The 17640-nt window shown below is 36.4% G+C and overlaps 1 protein-coding gene across 3 annotated transcripts in view; it reads left to right on the top strand.

Moving 5' to 3' along the window:
- MTX2 (metaxin 2) overlaps window positions 1-5389 on the top strand; it is a 63209-nt gene extending 57820 nt beyond the window's left edge. For all 3 annotated transcript variants that reach the window (XM_037044391.1, XM_037044392.1, XM_037044393.1), the window contains one exon: window positions 4920-5389. In XM_037044391.1, the coding sequence (XP_036900286.1) occupies window positions 4920-5103 (184 nt within the window). In that variant the 3' untranslated portion in view covers window positions 5104-5389. The remainder of the gene's footprint in view (window positions 1-4919) is intronic.
- The last annotated feature ends 12251 nt before the right edge of the window (window positions 5390-17640 follow it).

The following is a 17640-nucleotide window of genomic DNA, read 5'->3' as shown; positions in this document are numbered from 1 at the left end:
ATCCTGTGATCCACTGTAAGATAGGCTTAAATTAGCATTTAATCTCAGTGGTTTGCTTAGAAATTCTAACCTTTTTCTTCACTTTTTAATATTTTGTGTTTTAAATTGATAATTTTTATAAAGCTTTATTTTCTATTATTTATCATTTATCTTTACAGGTGCTCATCTTCTATAGCCATATTCAATAACATATTGTAGAGAGATTAACATTTGTAGCAAAAATGACTGTTTGATAGGTTGTAATATTTAAGTTATATTAGTTTATACTCTATGTAACTGATACGAAAAAAAAATTGGAGTCTGTCAATCTCTCAAGAAAGCTCTGGGAGTCCAAAAGCTCTAGAAGTTGAGAAGCTCAGAAATGTGTTTTATTGTTTGCAGCGCACCATTCTGTATTAGGAGTTAGTTTTGTTATACACGCTGTCTTCATGGGAAGCCAGCAGAATAGATCTAACTTATTTTTCTTATTTAAACTCAGTGTTAAAGTAACATTTGACATGCGATTTAGTGGAAATATTAAAATATTTTTTTCTTCATGAAGGTACAATTATATTTAAAGTTGTAATGAAAAATTAAAAATGTACAATGGTTGCAAAACTAAAATTTCCTATTAAGAACTGTTTAATTTATATTAAGATGTAGGTTTTGGAAATAATTTTCTTATATGAAATCTAGATAAACAGTTTTCCTAAAGTTATGTCTAGTGAATGGAATAGATTATTTTTAATTTTACCCAACTGTCAATTAATATTAGCATGCAAGTAAAGTTTAGGAAAAAGTAACTTGGTATTTTGACTTTGTTGTGGCAAGATTTTTCTTATTCTTTTATCTGTGTCAAGAGTGCTTGCTTTGTGAGACGTGACACCTCAGTGAAGAGAGCACCGGCTCAAGTCAAGGTAGAAAGTGTTGGTTCCAAGTCAGAGGCCCCGAATTCTGGCTCTAACATATACCTATGGCAGGTCACTTTGTTTTCCTGTGTGTCCTCCCTTCACCCTCTTGATCAAGAACCAGTTTTTCTCCTAGCTTCCCTACCTATGGAGGGTGTTGAGGGGGCTCTTGAAAGAAACCCTCTAGCTTTACTTGATGAGAGAAAGAGAACGGGTGGCTGAGGGACATCTTGTAGCAAGAACAGTGATTTGGAAAAGAGGACAAAGCTAAATGGTGGAACAGGAAAAGAAAAATGAATTTGAAAAAATATTAGAAATAATAAAAGGTAGATAGTAAAATATTTGGCCTTTGTTTCCTTCAAAATATAGAGTATTAGTAGCTTTTGAGTATTCAATCATATTTCAGAAATGCAACAAAAGCAAAATCTGTACTATCTTGCTGATATGTGATATTTAGTAAGACGCCTACACAAAGACTACTAAGTCATTTGTTCCCTTCAAGTATAGAGTTGGAATGAAAAAACTTTTCTTAAAGTGATATTTCTGTGTGACCTTTTTAAGAAAGGGGAAGAAAGAATGGAAAAATATATTTTCTAAATATAGTTAGGGTAGAAAAAAATTACGGTATTCTGAAGCATTTATGAGCTCTTCACAGGTTTATGTTTTCCAAACAACCTCTTACCTAGAAGAAGCTCACACCTTGATTAAAACTGGATTAAGTTGAATGAGAAATTGGAAAAGGAGTTAAAAAATACTGCTAGTAACCATTGCGTAAGTGGTAAAACTTGAAAAGATATCTTCATATATAGATGGGAAAGTATATGGAAGATGAAAAATTTCAGGAGAGAATAGGATTTTATTGAGGTTTATTCAATTAAGAAATCACCAGTTAAGAAAATTAATGGGAAATGGTTAAAAAAATATCCAAAGGCAAAATATGGAAAACTTTGATGGCAAGGGGCTAGATTTACAAACTTGAATGACACTCCTAGATTAGTAGCCAGGATGTAAATAAAGGATATGTGTATTATTTCTAGTAGTATGAAGACAGAACAAGTTAGTAGTGTAATTGGAAAAAAGATTAGGGAACAGTCAGCCAAAATTAGTATTTTTGAAACTAGACTGTGAAAGGTATCAGTGGGAAAAATAATATGGGATCATAATAAAGCAAAAAAGATGAGTGCAAAGAGATTTTTAAGGGGAAAGCTTAGGATGACATTCACATTTTACAGTATTGTTTTTATTTTAATATTCACATGAAACAATAGGTAATGAACCAAAATGTGGAAGCAATGATAATGCAAGATAAGAAGGCAACAAATTGCTTTGGACTTTAAAAACATATTTGTCACCCTGGAATATTTATCTAATAAAAAGTCTATAAAGAGCCCTGGCTGGCGTGGCTCAGTTGGTTTGGTTGGGCATACGAAAAGTCGCTAGTTCAATACCTATGCAGAGCACATGCCTGGGTTGTCTGTTAAGTGCCCCGTCCAAGCAAGTGAAAGAGGCAACTGATATTCCTCTCTCACTTCAGTGTTGCTTTCCCTCTCTTTCTCCCTCCACCTCCCTGTCTCTAGAATCAGTAAAAGAAAAAATATTTTAAAGTCTATAAAGATAAACACAATAATATATATGAAAGATGTCAGAAGTTTTAGGGGGAGAGTTGCTACCAATATCCAAGTCACAATCCACCAGCTACTTAGTTAGCAGGAGGGCGGAAATGCTATGTTTTCTTTCCAGGTGGTATAGGAAAGGTAATTAAAACTAGAAGTACTTAAAGATCTTGGCTCAACTAAACAATTCAGTAGAAATATTGGGTCAGGTGTATTGTTTTGTGCTTGTTTCACATCAGTTGCAAATATATTTCTGAGTTTATTGCTTTTTTTAAAGTCAGGTTTGTTGCAGTCTAATTTACGTATAGTGAAATTGACACTTTAATGTGTATAGGTCTGTGAGTTTTAGCAATAGTATATAGTTGTGTTAACCACTACCATAGGAAAGACTTGAGGTAATTGGTAACTTATATGTATGTCAGAGTCAATATATATAAGTAGCTGAGATTTGTAAGGCTGAAAACAAATATGCGTTAAAATTTGTGTGTGTGTGTTTTGTTTGACTTTGTATATTGTATTCTGCTTCCTATTAGATGTTCTGAAATAACTTCCACAAGGCTGCTACCTTTATGTAACTTTAGATCAGTTCTGTATGCTTGTTTTCTATATGCAATTCAGCACCTTTTGAGTTATGTGGATGTGTATCTACAGTTAATAACATTATGACCACTTCAGGGGCACTGCTAGGTCACTTAGGTTAAAGCTGCATGTGTACTTGAACTCTTTCAGAGCCTTCACTGAGAAAGGGGGCCCATCTACATTGTTGGAAGTTGCATCAGGGAATAAATATATTCACCTTTCATCTAAGAAGCAAAGGGTATTTAACCCTAAAAAAGGATTAGGAAAATAAATTCTGCATTGGTGAGATAAGACTTATCTTTTAAGAAATTTGTTTAGGGATATAGTAGAGTTGGTGTTTATATCACTTCTCACAAAGTGCCTCGGCTGTACATTTACCCACCTTCTACACCTGTGGTTCTTTTCAGGGACCCATTGTTATTGAGAGTTTAGTGATAGGGTCCTGGTGCTATTAAGTCCAAGGACACTTGGGATTTTTTAAAACTATCCTAATGTCTGCCCTTTTAAACATGACCATGGACTCTATTTCTGACTTTGATTAAAACTTCATAAATGTGTCAAAAGAAAGGGAAGGCTTTGAAAGATACGTATTATTGAAAAATTAAGTATTCTTTTTTTAAAAAATATTTTAAATTTATTTATCTTTAGAGGGGAAGGGAAAGAGAAAAGGAGAGAAGGAGAGAAATATCAATGTATGGTTGCCTCTCATGAGTCCCCTTCTGGGAACTGGTCTGCAACCCAGGCATGTGCCCTGACTGGGAATCCAACTGCGATCCTCTGGTTTGTGTAAAAGCTTATTACCATGGAGCTAACAGCAATTATTAGTTCATAATTATGAGGTGTTTTCTCCTTTTTATAATATTGTACTAGCAGTTATTTTAATGAACTATAGATTGGTGATGCCCCGTTTATAGATCATTAGTGGTGAGGTAGACAAATTTTAGTTTTTTGTTAGTAATACATAATTAGGGGGCAAAATTCTAGACAAGTTTTTATTGAAGCCATTTTCATGATTATGTCCCTTTTAGAAGCTAAGTTACTTTAGAAGAGGTCAAATTCAAATGAAATCATATTGTAATCATTTTTATAGTATATGATTGCGTAATCAAGTATAATCGTGTTGTCCCAACACCATAGCAGAATCCTCTGTGCTTTGATAACATTTTGTTTATGTGTCGATTAAAGCACTTACTAAGTTGTGTTAATCTGTGTTTTGTGTCAATGCCTGAGAATATCGTGTTTTTATATCTAGCATCTGGCCAGCTTCTGGTGCATTGGAGACCTCCTATATTAGTTTTTTAAAATTAAAATTTAAAAAAGATTTTACTTTTTTTTTAGAAAGAGGGGATGGGAAAAGAAAGAGAGTTAGAGAAACATCAATGTGTGGTTGCCTCTCACGTGGCCCCCACTGGGAACCTGGTCTGCAACCCAGGCATGTGCCCTGACTGGGAATCGAATCAGCGACCCTTTGGTTCCCAGCCCGCACTCAATCCCCTGAGCTACACCAGCCAGGGCAAGACCTTCTATATTTATTTAATGAACAAATTAATGAATAAAATGAATATGATCGATTACACCAATATTATTTTAAGACATTTAAATAATACTACTGCTTCAAAAGGCAAGTCACACAACCAACAATTAATAGTTTAAAATACTTTTTTCAATCTTATAAAAAACTCTAAGTTAAAACAATGAATTCTATCCAGTTGGGGTGGTATTTATTTCTTTCTGTGATTTTTTTCGTTTTAAATAGATAAGTAAATGTTAAAAATGGTATAGATCCTACCATACAAGCTGTGCCCTATTTATGTTACTCTCATTTCTGCTTTGGTTCTAGGCCTACCGAACTAGATGCACTGGTATTTGGCCATCTGTACACTATTCTGACCACACAATTGACCAATGATGAACTTTCTGAGAAGGTGAAAAACTATAGCAACCTTCTTGCTTTTTGTAGAAGAATTGAACAGCACTTTTTTGAAGATCGTGGTAAAGGCAGCTCATCTATCAGATTGTCTTAGAGTTATGTCTTAATTTAGTTATTATTATAAAAAATTTAACTTTTGAAATATGTATTACTTGAATGACATAATAATGGTATCAGAATTTTAAAACCAAAACACTGCTTTTTGAAACCTCAAACACAAGTTATATGGTGTATCTTATACATGTACTTTGTGCTGTTGTTTATGTACACAGTAACTGAAATAAGTCTAAGTGATTTCATTTGATATGTTAAATTCTGTATCTTGAAATTTTTGTTTTCTTGAAGTGTATGCACATAAAAATAAACCCTTAAGAACTGTACGACTGGTATATTCACTTGATCTTTTTGAACGCCACTCTCGGAGCTTTATACATAGAATGAACAGTGTCTTTTCTGAGGCAACTAATTTTTGTTCCTACTCCCAAGGTTACTTTGCTAGATACATGGTAAATCTGGTCACAGGAAAAATGCTCTGAACATATATGCTCTTGGAAAGTGTGACTACAAAGTGACAAAAATGATTACAAGGTGATTAAATCTTGGAACAGATTATCACTTAAGAGCATTTATATCTGAATTCATAACTTGATTGAATTTAAAAACATTATATCAGAGCAATTATAATTTACATTTGATAAAGGGAAAGTTTCAAGGACCTTATTCTTTGAAACTTTTTATTTTGAGACAAGACTTTTATTTATTTTTAAAATGTATTTTATTGATTATGCTATTACAGTTGTCTCATTTTCCCCCCTTTATTACCCTCCCCCTGTACCCTTTTCTTCTTAGTTCATATTTATGGGTTATACATATAAGTTCTTTGGCTTCTGCATTTCCTATACTATTGTTAACCTCCCCCTGTCTATTATGTACCTACTATTTATGCTTCTTACTCCCTGTACCTTTTTCCCCATTCTCCCCCTGCCCACTGATAACGCTCCATGAGATCTCCATTTCTGTAATTCTCTTCCTGTTCTGGTTTGCTTAGTTTTTGCTTTTGTTTTTCTAGGTTCAGTTGTTGATATATGAGTTTGTTACTGTTCATATTTTTGATGTTCTTTTCTTGGACAAGTCCCTTTAACATTTCATATAATAAGGGCTTGGTGATGATAAACTCCTTTAACTTCACCTTATCTGGAAAGCACTTTATCTGCCCTTCCATTCTAAATGAAAGCTTTGCTGGATAGAGTGATCTTGGATGTAGGTTCTTGTCTTTCATGACTTTGAATACTTCCTTCCAGCCCCTGAGACAAGAATATTTTAATAATGCTGTTTTATTCCTTTTGTGAGAAAGGGAGGATAGTTTTCACAGAAGTATCAATAAGAGTTTATATATAAATACTAAAGATTATATGTTGTGTCTCTTTCAAATTGTCTAATATTTTATATAAAACCAGGGATTCTATAAAATGATCTAAAATGAAAAGCGATTAATACTCTTTTTAAATGTTCAGGCTTTTAAATAGGAAAGATTATTATCTTGTCTATCATGCTAAATACTTGATGTTTTAAATAGACTTGAAAATTAGTTAATAATCTATGATATAGTATTCCAGCATGTTAGGCGGTAATTATTTAAACAACTTTAACACATTGTTTGTATAAGGAAACCCAAGTGTATCATGTACTGGCAGTCACTTGATTATATGATGTTGAAAGTTTTTTTCTGACCAAAGACACTAACAGGTTAGGTATATGTTATCCATTCCATTGGAGAATTTAGAAGTGTTGAGTTTCTCATTGGACAGCCCAAGAAACATTATGTCAATTTCTTGGATATCCATGTAGTCTTTATCTCGTGGTATATTCTTATTTCATCACTAGATTAATACTCTTGGGAGCTAATTTCTAATAAAGTTTTATATTTACATCCCACAAAGTGTTTATTTTTAGTCATTCAGTAAACATCTTTAGTTTGCTAGGGACTGTGCAAGGTTAAATAGTTTAGATAAAGATCTTCTGACTAGTTCCCAGCCCCTTATCTCTGGGAGCTTATTTGTTGAGCTTATAGTAGAGGCTCAACCCATAGTAATTGAGTGAATTTAGGTTGTGGATAATCCCTAGTATTTGAAAATTAAAGAACACTTCAAAACAACCCAAGGTGAAGGACAAGATCACAAAAGAAATTAGAAAATATTTTGAGTTTAGGATGAATGCAAATACACCCAAATTTGTGGGTTTTAACTTAAGCAGTGGCTAGGAGGAAAAGTGTAGGGTTAGATGTTCATATTAGAAAAGGAAAAAAAAAGCTTACAGTTATCTCAGCTTCTACCTTTAAAATCCAGAAAAAGATAAGTAATTAACTCTTAGATAAGTACTATGAAGGAAATAATAAAGAATGGTAATAAAATAGGAATTATAAAAGCAATAGAGAAAAGGACAGGACACAGAAAGCCAATATAATCCTAGATAATTCAATGAAGGATATGGATAGTTTTTAGACAGATTGTTTTGAAAAATTCAATATCAAATGGAGAAGAAACAAATCTTACCCCAGCCATACACAAAACGGACTCAAAATGTGTTATTGATCTAGTGTAAAAGTTAAAACTCTAAAAGATCTAGAATAAAACACTGGGGAGAAGCCTTTGTGACCCTAAAGGTAGGCAAAGGTTTTGTAGGTAGGGCAGGGAAAGCACTTACGAACAAAGCCAGTGTTGCAAAATAATTTATGGTCTTCATCAAAATTCAAAACTTCTGCTCTTCTAAAAACACTTTATAAAATGAAGCCTTGCCACAGACTAGGAGAAAATGTTTGCAACAATATATCTAAGAGTTCAAAGAATTCCTAGAACTTATTAAGGAGACAGACATACCAGGTTAAAAAGCAAGCAAAAGACTCACATGGATATTATAGAAAATAATGTATAAATGGCTAATAAATACATGAAAACAAGCTTACTGTCATTAGTCATCAAGTAAATGAAATTAAACCACAATGAGATACCATGACACAGCACTAGAATTGATGAAATTGAAGTTTGACATTACCAAGTGTTAGCAAAGATGTGGAATGGTTAGAATTCTCATGCATTGCTGCATGAACATTAGTGCAAACACTTGGAAAACTGGCAGTTTCTTAAACATATGTTTACTAACCACTGAGCACATCTACCTAAAGTATTTTCTCTGGAGGGAAGAAGCCATGTCCTTATGAAGATTTGTACCTGAATGTTGAGCAGCTTAATTATTATTAACCTGAAATTTGAAAAAAATCCAAAGTCCATTTACAGATGAATAGATAAGGTATGGTATATTCAAACAATGGAATACTACTCAATAATAATAAGGGACAACCTAGTGTTACTGGCAATAACCTGGGTTATTCTGGGACTTCCAGCCAAAATGGAGGTGTAGGTGGAAACACTGTGCCTCCTCGCACAACCAAAATTAAGGACAACAAAGATTTAGAGAAAAAAAGCAACCAGAACAGACAGAAAATTGAACTGTCTGGAAGTCTGACAACCATTCAACCAGACTGGTGAGAGGGCTGGAGTTGGCGGCTGGTGGAGAGGGGTCGCGGCAGGAAAAGTCAGTGGCTGCCAGACCTGGGAGTGCAGGCAGCATGGGGCTGACCATGGTCACACATTCGTGCGCAGATAAACTAGGCAAAAATGGGCAGCAAGACAGATGGTGCAACCGAGGGTCCCAGCGACAGAAAATAAAGCCTAAATGCACAGATTGAAAAGGTGCCAGGAGAGATTCCCAGTCTCACAGGAGAGTTTGTTGGAGAGACCCACAGGGCCCTAGAATGCACACAAGCCCACCCACCTGGGAACCTTCATCAGAAGGGCCCAATTTGCTTGTGGGAAGTGGCAGAGGGGACTGAAATCCGAGAGAGAGCAGAGCAAGCACCATTGTTCCCTCTTTGACTCCGCCCCCACTCACAACCCAGCAACTGGGTAGACCTGCCCTGGTGAATACCTAAGGCTCCACCACTCATAAGTAACAGGTGTGACCTGACCAAAAAAATGTGACTCAAACACAAGCACAAATCAAAGCCCCAGAGCCAATACTCTTAAGTGACCAAGAGATAGCCAACCTATCAGATGCACAGTTCAAAATACTGGTGATCAGGATGCTCACAGAACTGGTTGATTTTGGTTGCAAATTAGATGAAAAAATGAAGGGTACACTAAGTGAAATGAAGGGAAATGCACAGGGAACCAATAGTGATGGGAAGGGAACTGGGACTCAAATCAATGAAGTGGACCAGAAGGAAGGAAGAAACAACCAAACAGAAAAGAATGAAAAAATAAGAATTCAAAAAAATGAGAGAGTTAGGAACCTCCAGGACATCTTTAAATGTTCCACCATCCAAATTATAGGGGTACCAGAAGAGGAGGAGGAAGAGCAACAAGTGGAAAACTTATTTGAACAAATAATAAAGGAGAACACCCCCAGTCTGGCAAAGGAAATAGACTTCCAGGAAGTCCAGGAAGCTCAGAGTCCCAAAGAAGATGGACCCGAGAAGGAACACACCAAAGCACATCATAATTACATTAGCCAAGATTAAAATGAAGGAGAAAATTCTAGAAGCAGCAAGATATAAGGGGACAGTCTCCTACAAAAGGGTTCCCATCAGACTGTTAGCGGATTTCTCAAAAGAGACCTTACAGGCAAGAAGGGACTGGAAAGAAGTATTCCACATCGTGAAATGCAAGGACCTACATCCAAGATTGCTCTATCCAGCAAAGCTTTCATTTAGAATGGAAGAGCCGATAAAGCGCTCCTCAGATAAGATCAAATTTAAGAGTTCATCATCACCAAGCCCTTATTATATGAAATGTTAAAGGGACTTATCTAAGAAAAAGAAGATAAAAAATACGAGCAGTTAAAGGACAGCAAACTCACAGTTATTAACAGCCACACCTAAAACAAAAGCAAACTAAGTGGACAGCTAAAACAGGAGCAGAGCCACAGAAATGGAGATCACATGGAGGGTTAGCGACAGGAGTGGGAGGAGGAGAAGGGGGGAGAAGGTACAGAGAATAAGTAGCATAGACAGTGGGGAGAAAATAGACAGGGGGGAGGGCAAGAATAGTGTGGGAAATGTAGAAGCTAAAGAACTTATGACAAATGGACATGAACTAAAAGAGGGGAATGTGGGTGGGCAGGGGTGTGCAGGGTGAGGGGGAATGAAGGTGGGGGAATGGGACAACTGTAATGGCATAATCAATGAAATATATTATTAAAAGATAACCTGAGTTATTCCATATGTTCAAGGTAAGAAGCCAGAAATGAAATATATATGTACATGTACATGAACTTCTAAAACAGGCAAAGTTAATCTATGGTGACAGCAGATCAGTGGTTGCCTGCAATGAGGTCTTTTGTTTTGGGATTTTCTTTTATTGAATCAGAGGAGCACAAGTGGATATTTTTGCAGGGAGAATGGGGAAATTCTGTATTTTAATTTTGGAGTTATTTATAACAGACATTTGTCAAAACTCATCAAATTGCATTTTATTCTATGAAAATTATACTTTAATATTTGAGTTAAAGAAATGAATTGGGTGACACACTTTCAGTTCTCTGAAATCTGTAAGACAGGAATTAATTATTCTTCCAAGTTGGTTGGGTTTTCGGGAGAAGTAGATTTCTGACTACCAATTCAATTTATATTTTTGTCATTAATTTAAGTTTTTCATTTCCTCTTAATTTGAAGAGAGAATCAGTGTTAAATCACTCTTCTAGAATTTCAGTTGAAGAAACTTCTTCAGCTCTGGCTGGGTGACTGCTGGCCGGAGTGCCATCCCGCACACCCGAAGGTTGGGGTTCAGCCCTGTGTCAGGGAACATAGCTAAGTCCAGGCGCATTGGGGAAGTAACCAATTGATGTTTTTCACTCTCTCAAATCAATAAGCATATCCTCAGATGAGGATTAAAAAAGTAATAAAAAGAAAGTTGTTATTAAGAATTTTGAGATATTTGGTTACTGAGGGAAGGGGTTCTGTTTTTTCCTCCACTTCAAACCCTGGTTAAGACTATTGTTACGAGTTATCCTGAGACCTGGGCTGGGTTACATTCCCTGTTCCGTGTTTCCATATCACTTTCAATTTTCAAGTGATTTTGATCTCATGTCAGGCATTGCTTGTTTAGATGAAGAGCAGAGGTAACATATTTTTAACAGAAGTAGTTGATACTTAAATACTTTGTGATTCTTGAACGTCTTTGGTTATGCAGGGTGGGGCAAAAGGAGGTTTACAACATCAACAACTGTAAACCTGTTTTTGCCCCACCCGGTATTTAGCCACATACATCAATCTAAGCTCTTTTCTTAGTCTCCCCCGATTCCCCACCTTGGTTGTTACTATTTAACACCTCCCATTTAGCCAGGGATCACACACTCAGTTCAGAAGCCAGGCATGTGGTGAATAGAATGAGGCAGACAGGATATGAAGACAATAGGAATCGTGGGGCTGGGCCAAACTGAAGAATACAAGCTTCCACCTAGAGCATTAAAATAACAAAAAAATTAAAACAACTTTCCTGCCAAACAAATATGTCTGTAAGCCATATTCAGCTGGTTGACTGCCATTCATTGACCTGTAACTTAAAATCTATTGTGCCGTTTAAAGAAGTTTCTCAGTTAGGAGGCAAAGAATATCCTGGGAAGCTCTTCAAACAATACATATTCCTCCTACCCCCTACCTGATTGAGGACCACTGCTAGGCCACCTCGGTACCTATTGCTCCGGGATAAAATCAAGATGCTGGCACCATGTGGCCTTACTGACTGGCCATTACCTAAAGTTTTCTTTCTGATAGCAGAGAATGTTAATTTGGCTATGGGCTTGAGCAAAACTACATTTGTGCACAACTGCATTATTAGAGAAATTAGAGATAACCATATGTAGCTCTCAGATGACCCCTATTAACCGCGACGAGTACTTGGGCAAGAATTTTGTTTTCTCATTTATTATTCATCTATTCAAGAAATATTTAAATGTATGCAAAATGAGTTAGTGGTTTCTTTTTTCTGAAGATACTTAAAACTTCCTTTTCAGAGGGAGAAACTCTAACGCTGGTATTGAAATGGCGAATGTCTCGGAGATGGGCTTAATGAAGCCTCCTAGGATCAGCTGGGCTGCTAGCAAACGCTCCATTTCCTTTGGATTTCTGTCCTCACAAGCTGAGCGGAGCTTCCACAGTTCTCACAACAATTATCACCCACTTGTTCCGTGGGTCTCAAGGTTTTTTTTGCATTAGTCAGGTTGAAGGATTCATAGTATTAATCATGACTGAAGTTGTTATTTATCACCTGCTGGGTGAGAAATAATAATTTTGGCACTAGTGGGGCAGCAGGCCAGAGGTACCAAATTAAGTAAAACATCTAAACACTAGCAAGGATCATTTCTCTGATTAATGAATTGTTACAAAGAAAAAGTGCTACTCATTATCTGGTCTTACCAATACAAAGTGGGGCATGTAAGGAAAAAAAAAGTAGTAGCTTGCTCAGACCAGTTTTTCTGTTTATTCTCTTTCTCTCTCTCTCTCTCTCTGGCAATGAACAAATCCAATTACACACACACACACACACACACACATTTTGTGACCAAACAACACAAATGGAGAAATAACTTCTACTTTAATAGTACATAAGAAAATATCTCTGGCTTTTGAAGCAATGTGGTTTTTTGTGGGGGTTTTTTTGGTAACCTTTAAGAACTTAAAATAAGTTTGAAAGAGGTTAAGTAAGGAAATTACCTTTAAAATTAGCTCTTCATATGTGTATAAATTAAAGGTTTCACTCTAAAGGGTCAATGCATGTTACTTTTTCTGCTTGGAATGAAATACTATTGCTGAAGGGCTTATTTTAGAAAGGGTAAATTTTCATTTCTGTTGCTTTTTGTTTATTGTTGTTTGACAATTCCAAATAAGAGAAGCTTGTTTTTATTCTGACTCCTAGAGCAATCTTTCCAGTGCAGGGTGCTGTTTCAGAAGGTCCCCCTCCTCTCATGATGAGAGTGACAGGGACTGGATTTATTCCCCTGTTTTAAACAACTAAAGAAACCAGACAAAATATAGGGAACAGTGGTTTTCAGACATGAAACAATAGTCAGTTCAGGACAGTGATCCTTCCATGGAGAGAAACAAAATGAGTCCTTCAATTCTTCCAACATTGTTTTAGCATTTCCAGGCTGTAGCAGAGGAGAGGGGAGCCGGGCAACACCCAGTAGATTTCTGGAGTTAACCAGAAATCTAGAGTCAAGAGTTCAGAGTTCGAGAAGGCCAAGGTGGCTGGAATTCACCGTGCAGAGAGCACTGGAGGTGAGAGAACTGTGTGCAGAAGGGACTCTAGAGGGCTGGACAGGGCGGTGCTGCTAGCAACTGGGTGTTGACCCCCATGTGCCTATGAAGACTCTACCAAGACTCAGGAAACAACTATTGGTATAGTTGTTCTCATTCCAGAAGAGAATAAAAATGGCTTTTATTTATTTTTTGATTTAATCTTTATTGTATTCTTTTCCCATTACCGAGTAGTCCCCTCACACCTCCCGACAGTAAGCACCACACTGTTGTCCGTGTCCAAGAGTCCTTTTTCCTCAATCCCTCTACTCCTTTGCCCCGCCCCCACTACCTGTCATCCTGCTCTCCATCTGTGCATCTATCTGTCCCCATTTTCCTTGTTAGTTCCATTTGTTCATTACATTTCACATATGAGTGAAATCCTATGGTGTTTGTCTTTCTCTGACTGGCTTATTTCACTTAACATAATGTTCTCCAGGTCCATCCATACTGTTGCAAAGGGTAAATTTTTCTTCATTTTTACAGCTGAATAGTATTTCATTGTATAAATGTCCCATAGTTGTTTTATTCATTCATCTGTTGATGGACACCTCCTCTTTAGAGAAGTATTTGTACAGATCCTTTGCCCATTTTTTATTTGGGTTGTTTGGTTTTTTGGTGTAGAGCTTTGTAAGTTCTTTATAAATTTGGGATATTAACCCCTTATCAGATGTATCAGCAAATATATTCTACTATTTGTTGGGTTGTCTTTTTATTTTGTTCATTCCCTTTGCTGTGCAAAAACTTTTTAGTTTGATGTAGTCACATTTTTTTCTTTTGTTTCCCTTGCCTGGGGAGATACACAAAATAAAATATTGCTATGAGCAATGTCCAAGATCTCACTGCCTATGTTTTCTTCTAGGAGTTTTTATGATTTTGAGTCTAACATTTAAGTCTTTGATCCATTTCGAATTTTTTCTTGTGTGTGATGTAAGAAGGTGGTCTAGTTTCATTTCTCTGCACTTATCTGTCTAATTTTCCCAACACTATTTATTGAATAAACTGTCTTTAGCTCATTGTATATGCTTGCTTCCTTTGTCAAATATTAATTGACTATAAAGGTATAGATTTATTTCTAGGCTCTCTATTTTGTTCCATTTATGTATGTACCTGTTTTTATGCCGGTACCACACTGTTTTGATTACAATGGTCTTATAATATAATTTGATACTAGGTAGCATGATTCTTCCAACTTTATTCTTCTTTCTCAGGATTGCTTTTGCTATGTGGGACCTTTTGTGGTTCCATATACATTTTTGAAATATATGTTCTAGTTCTGTGAAATATGCCATTGGAATCTTGATAAGAATTGCATTGAATCTATAGATTGCTTTGGGGAGTATGGACATTTTAGTGATGTTAATTCTTCCTATCCATGAACATGGGATGTGCTTCCACTTATTTGTATCTTCTTTAATTTCTTTCCTGAGTGCCTTATAATTTTCCAACTATAGGTCTTTTACATCTTTGGTTAGGTTTACTCCTAGGTATTTTATTCTTGTTGTAGCAACTGTGGGTGGGATTGTTTTCTTAATTTTCCTTTCTGTTAGTTCTTTACTGGCACATAAAAATGCAATTGACTTCTGGATATTAATTTTGTATCCTGCTACTTTGCTGAATGCATTGATCAGTTCTAGTAGCTTCTTGGTGAAATTTTTGGGGTTCTCTATGTATAGTATATCATCTGCAAATAATGGTAGTTTTACTTCTTCCTTTCCAGTTTGGATACATTTTATTTCTTCTTCTTGTCTGATTGCTGTGGCTAGGACTTCCAATACTATGTTGAATAAGAGAGGTGAAAGTGGACATCCCTGTCTTCTTCCTGATTTTAAGGGGAACACTTGTAATTTTTGCCTGTTGAGTATGATACTGGCAAAGGTCATATATGGCCTTTATTCTGTTTGGATATGTTCCCTCTAATCCCACTTTGCTGAGAGTTTTTATCATAAGTGGTGCTGGATTTTATCAAATGTTTTTTCTGCATCTATTGATATGATCAAATAGATAGATTATACCTAGTGAAACTGAAGCAATAATAAAAAAGTCCCAACAAACAAAAGCCCTGGACCATCAGATGGCTCCACAGGTGAATTTTACCATACATTCTGAGAAGAACGAACACCTCTCCTTCTCAAATTATTTCATAAAATTCAAGAGAAGGGAAGACTCCCCGACTAATTTTATGAGGCCAGCATTATCCTAATTCAAAAGCCAGATAAAGAGACTACAAAGAAAAGTATAGGCCAATATCCCTGATGAATGTAGATGCTAAAATCCTCAATGAAATATTAGCAAACTGAATATAACAATGTATCAATAAGATCATGCCCCATGATCAAGTGGGATTTATTCTGGGAGTGCAAGGCTGGTACAACTTTTGCAAAGCAGTAAATGTGATTCACTACATAAAGAAAAAGAATGACATTCACATAGAAGAAGAAGGAGGAGGAGGAGGGGGAGGAGAAAGAAGAGAAGAAGAAGGACAGGGGAGGAGAGGGGGAGGGGAAGGGGGGACAAGAACTACTATTGGAAAAGAACAAGCAGAGCAATCTCGAGAACTCACAGAGTGCTAAAAATTGTTTATGTTCCCACCAGTCAGAGTGTAAAGATCACCTGAAACACATGGGCATCAGACGGAGTCCTCAGAAGGGCATTAGGGTCAAATTAGTATTCAAAAGAATTACACTGAATTTAAACATCTGAAAAAAATGGACAATTAATGGAATGCTTATAGAATGGAATGGAGTGGTTGAAGAAGGTAAACTAAATTGGATTTTAACAGGTAAGTAGGAAGACTTTAGGGGAAGACTTTTATTGAAAGGTCTCAGTATGAGCAAGAAGTGCTCAGAAAATTAATGGACAGTAGATAAATAAATGCAGTTGGATCAGAAGATTTCTGTAGGGTAGTCACAGAAGATAAAATTATAAGTAAGTTTAGAGTTGATTACAAAAGGTCTTGAGTGCACTTTAGCAATTTCCACATTTAGGCAATGTGCAGTTAACCTAGACAGAATGATGTGATGGAAATTGGCCTGGGATTGGAGTTCAAAGCCTTGAGTTGGATTCCTGCTTCAGATGGTCGTTATGTGTGGCCTCGGGCAAGTCCCTCTGAGCAAGTTTTAGCCTTCCCATCTACAAAACAGAAATGTCAACGCCTGTTCTGCCCACCTCACAGGTTTGGTGTGAAGCTCAAGCAAATTGATTAATGTGGATTTTGAAGTATTCCACAAATCCAAAATATTTTTATTGTAGAGAAGAATAAGGTATAATTAAATTGGCCATTGAGCACAATTTCCTCCTGCAACTAGGCAACAAAAACGAAAGGCCATTCCATTATTTAAGTTGAGGTGCTGAGGACTTGGTTAAGGAAGTTGCCAGGAAAAAGGAAATAGAGGGGCAGATCTGACTGAAAAAAACCTGGAAGGAAAGGTCACAGGACCAACAGCTGATCAGATGTGGTAAAGGAAAAAGCATCAGTGGCAGAAAAAGAATGGTTGTTAGAAAGGCAGATTCATGACACACTGACAAGGCAGAGGCCAGTTTCGGGCTGCAGACTAGGACATTCACATGAAAAGGTCCAATAGGCAATTTAAAGAGACAGTAAATTTTCATAATTCTAGTTTAATGAATCTCTCAAAACATCTTCTGTACATAAGCAAGAGGTTTAATAACCATACTCGTGCTATCTTTAGGGCGTAGGAGAGCAAAAAGCGTGGAGCAGGGGTAAACTGGGTGTGATTTGGCTGCGCTAGCCTGGGCACTGCTCATTTAAACATGTGACCATCCCACTTGTCAGGATAAGCTCCTGAGGGGCTGCTGGGCACATCTTCCAACCCGCCCCCCAAATGTAAAGTTACCAAATCCATCATGCTTATTTTTCTACAATTTGATTACTAATATGCATATGTTTCCATTTTCTTCCTTGTCATTAATTGAAAGAATTACAAGTAATCAGAAGTGGCAAAATATTAATGGAAACACTGTTAACTGCCTTTTATTTTCAATCGAGAGAATCCAGTTTCTGGAAATCATATCATACTGAGTCACTGCTAAGACATATTGGTGGCTTCTATTTTACCCCACAGGCATAACTGGTCCTAGGTAGGGTATGTCTTCATTTAGCAAGTACAGAGATTTTTTTGTATTATAAATTTATTTTGAGCAATTATTTGTTTTAATTAAAAATTAGGTTTTTTTGGTTGAAATAAGGTTGAGTTTCAAAGTCCGTGCTTGAAAACTTTTGTGTCCAAATATGGTAAATGATAGAGGACAAGAACTAAC

This window comes from Sturnira hondurensis, unplaced genomic scaffold, assembly GCF_014824575.4.
Source record: "Sturnira hondurensis isolate 20B ecotype Veracruz unplaced genomic scaffold, ASM1482457v3 Scaffold0004136, whole genome shotgun sequence".
NCBI classification, from domain to species: Eukaryota; Metazoa; Chordata; class Mammalia; order Chiroptera; family Phyllostomidae; genus Sturnira; species Sturnira hondurensis.
This window is presented reverse-complemented; position numbering and strand designations above follow the sequence as displayed.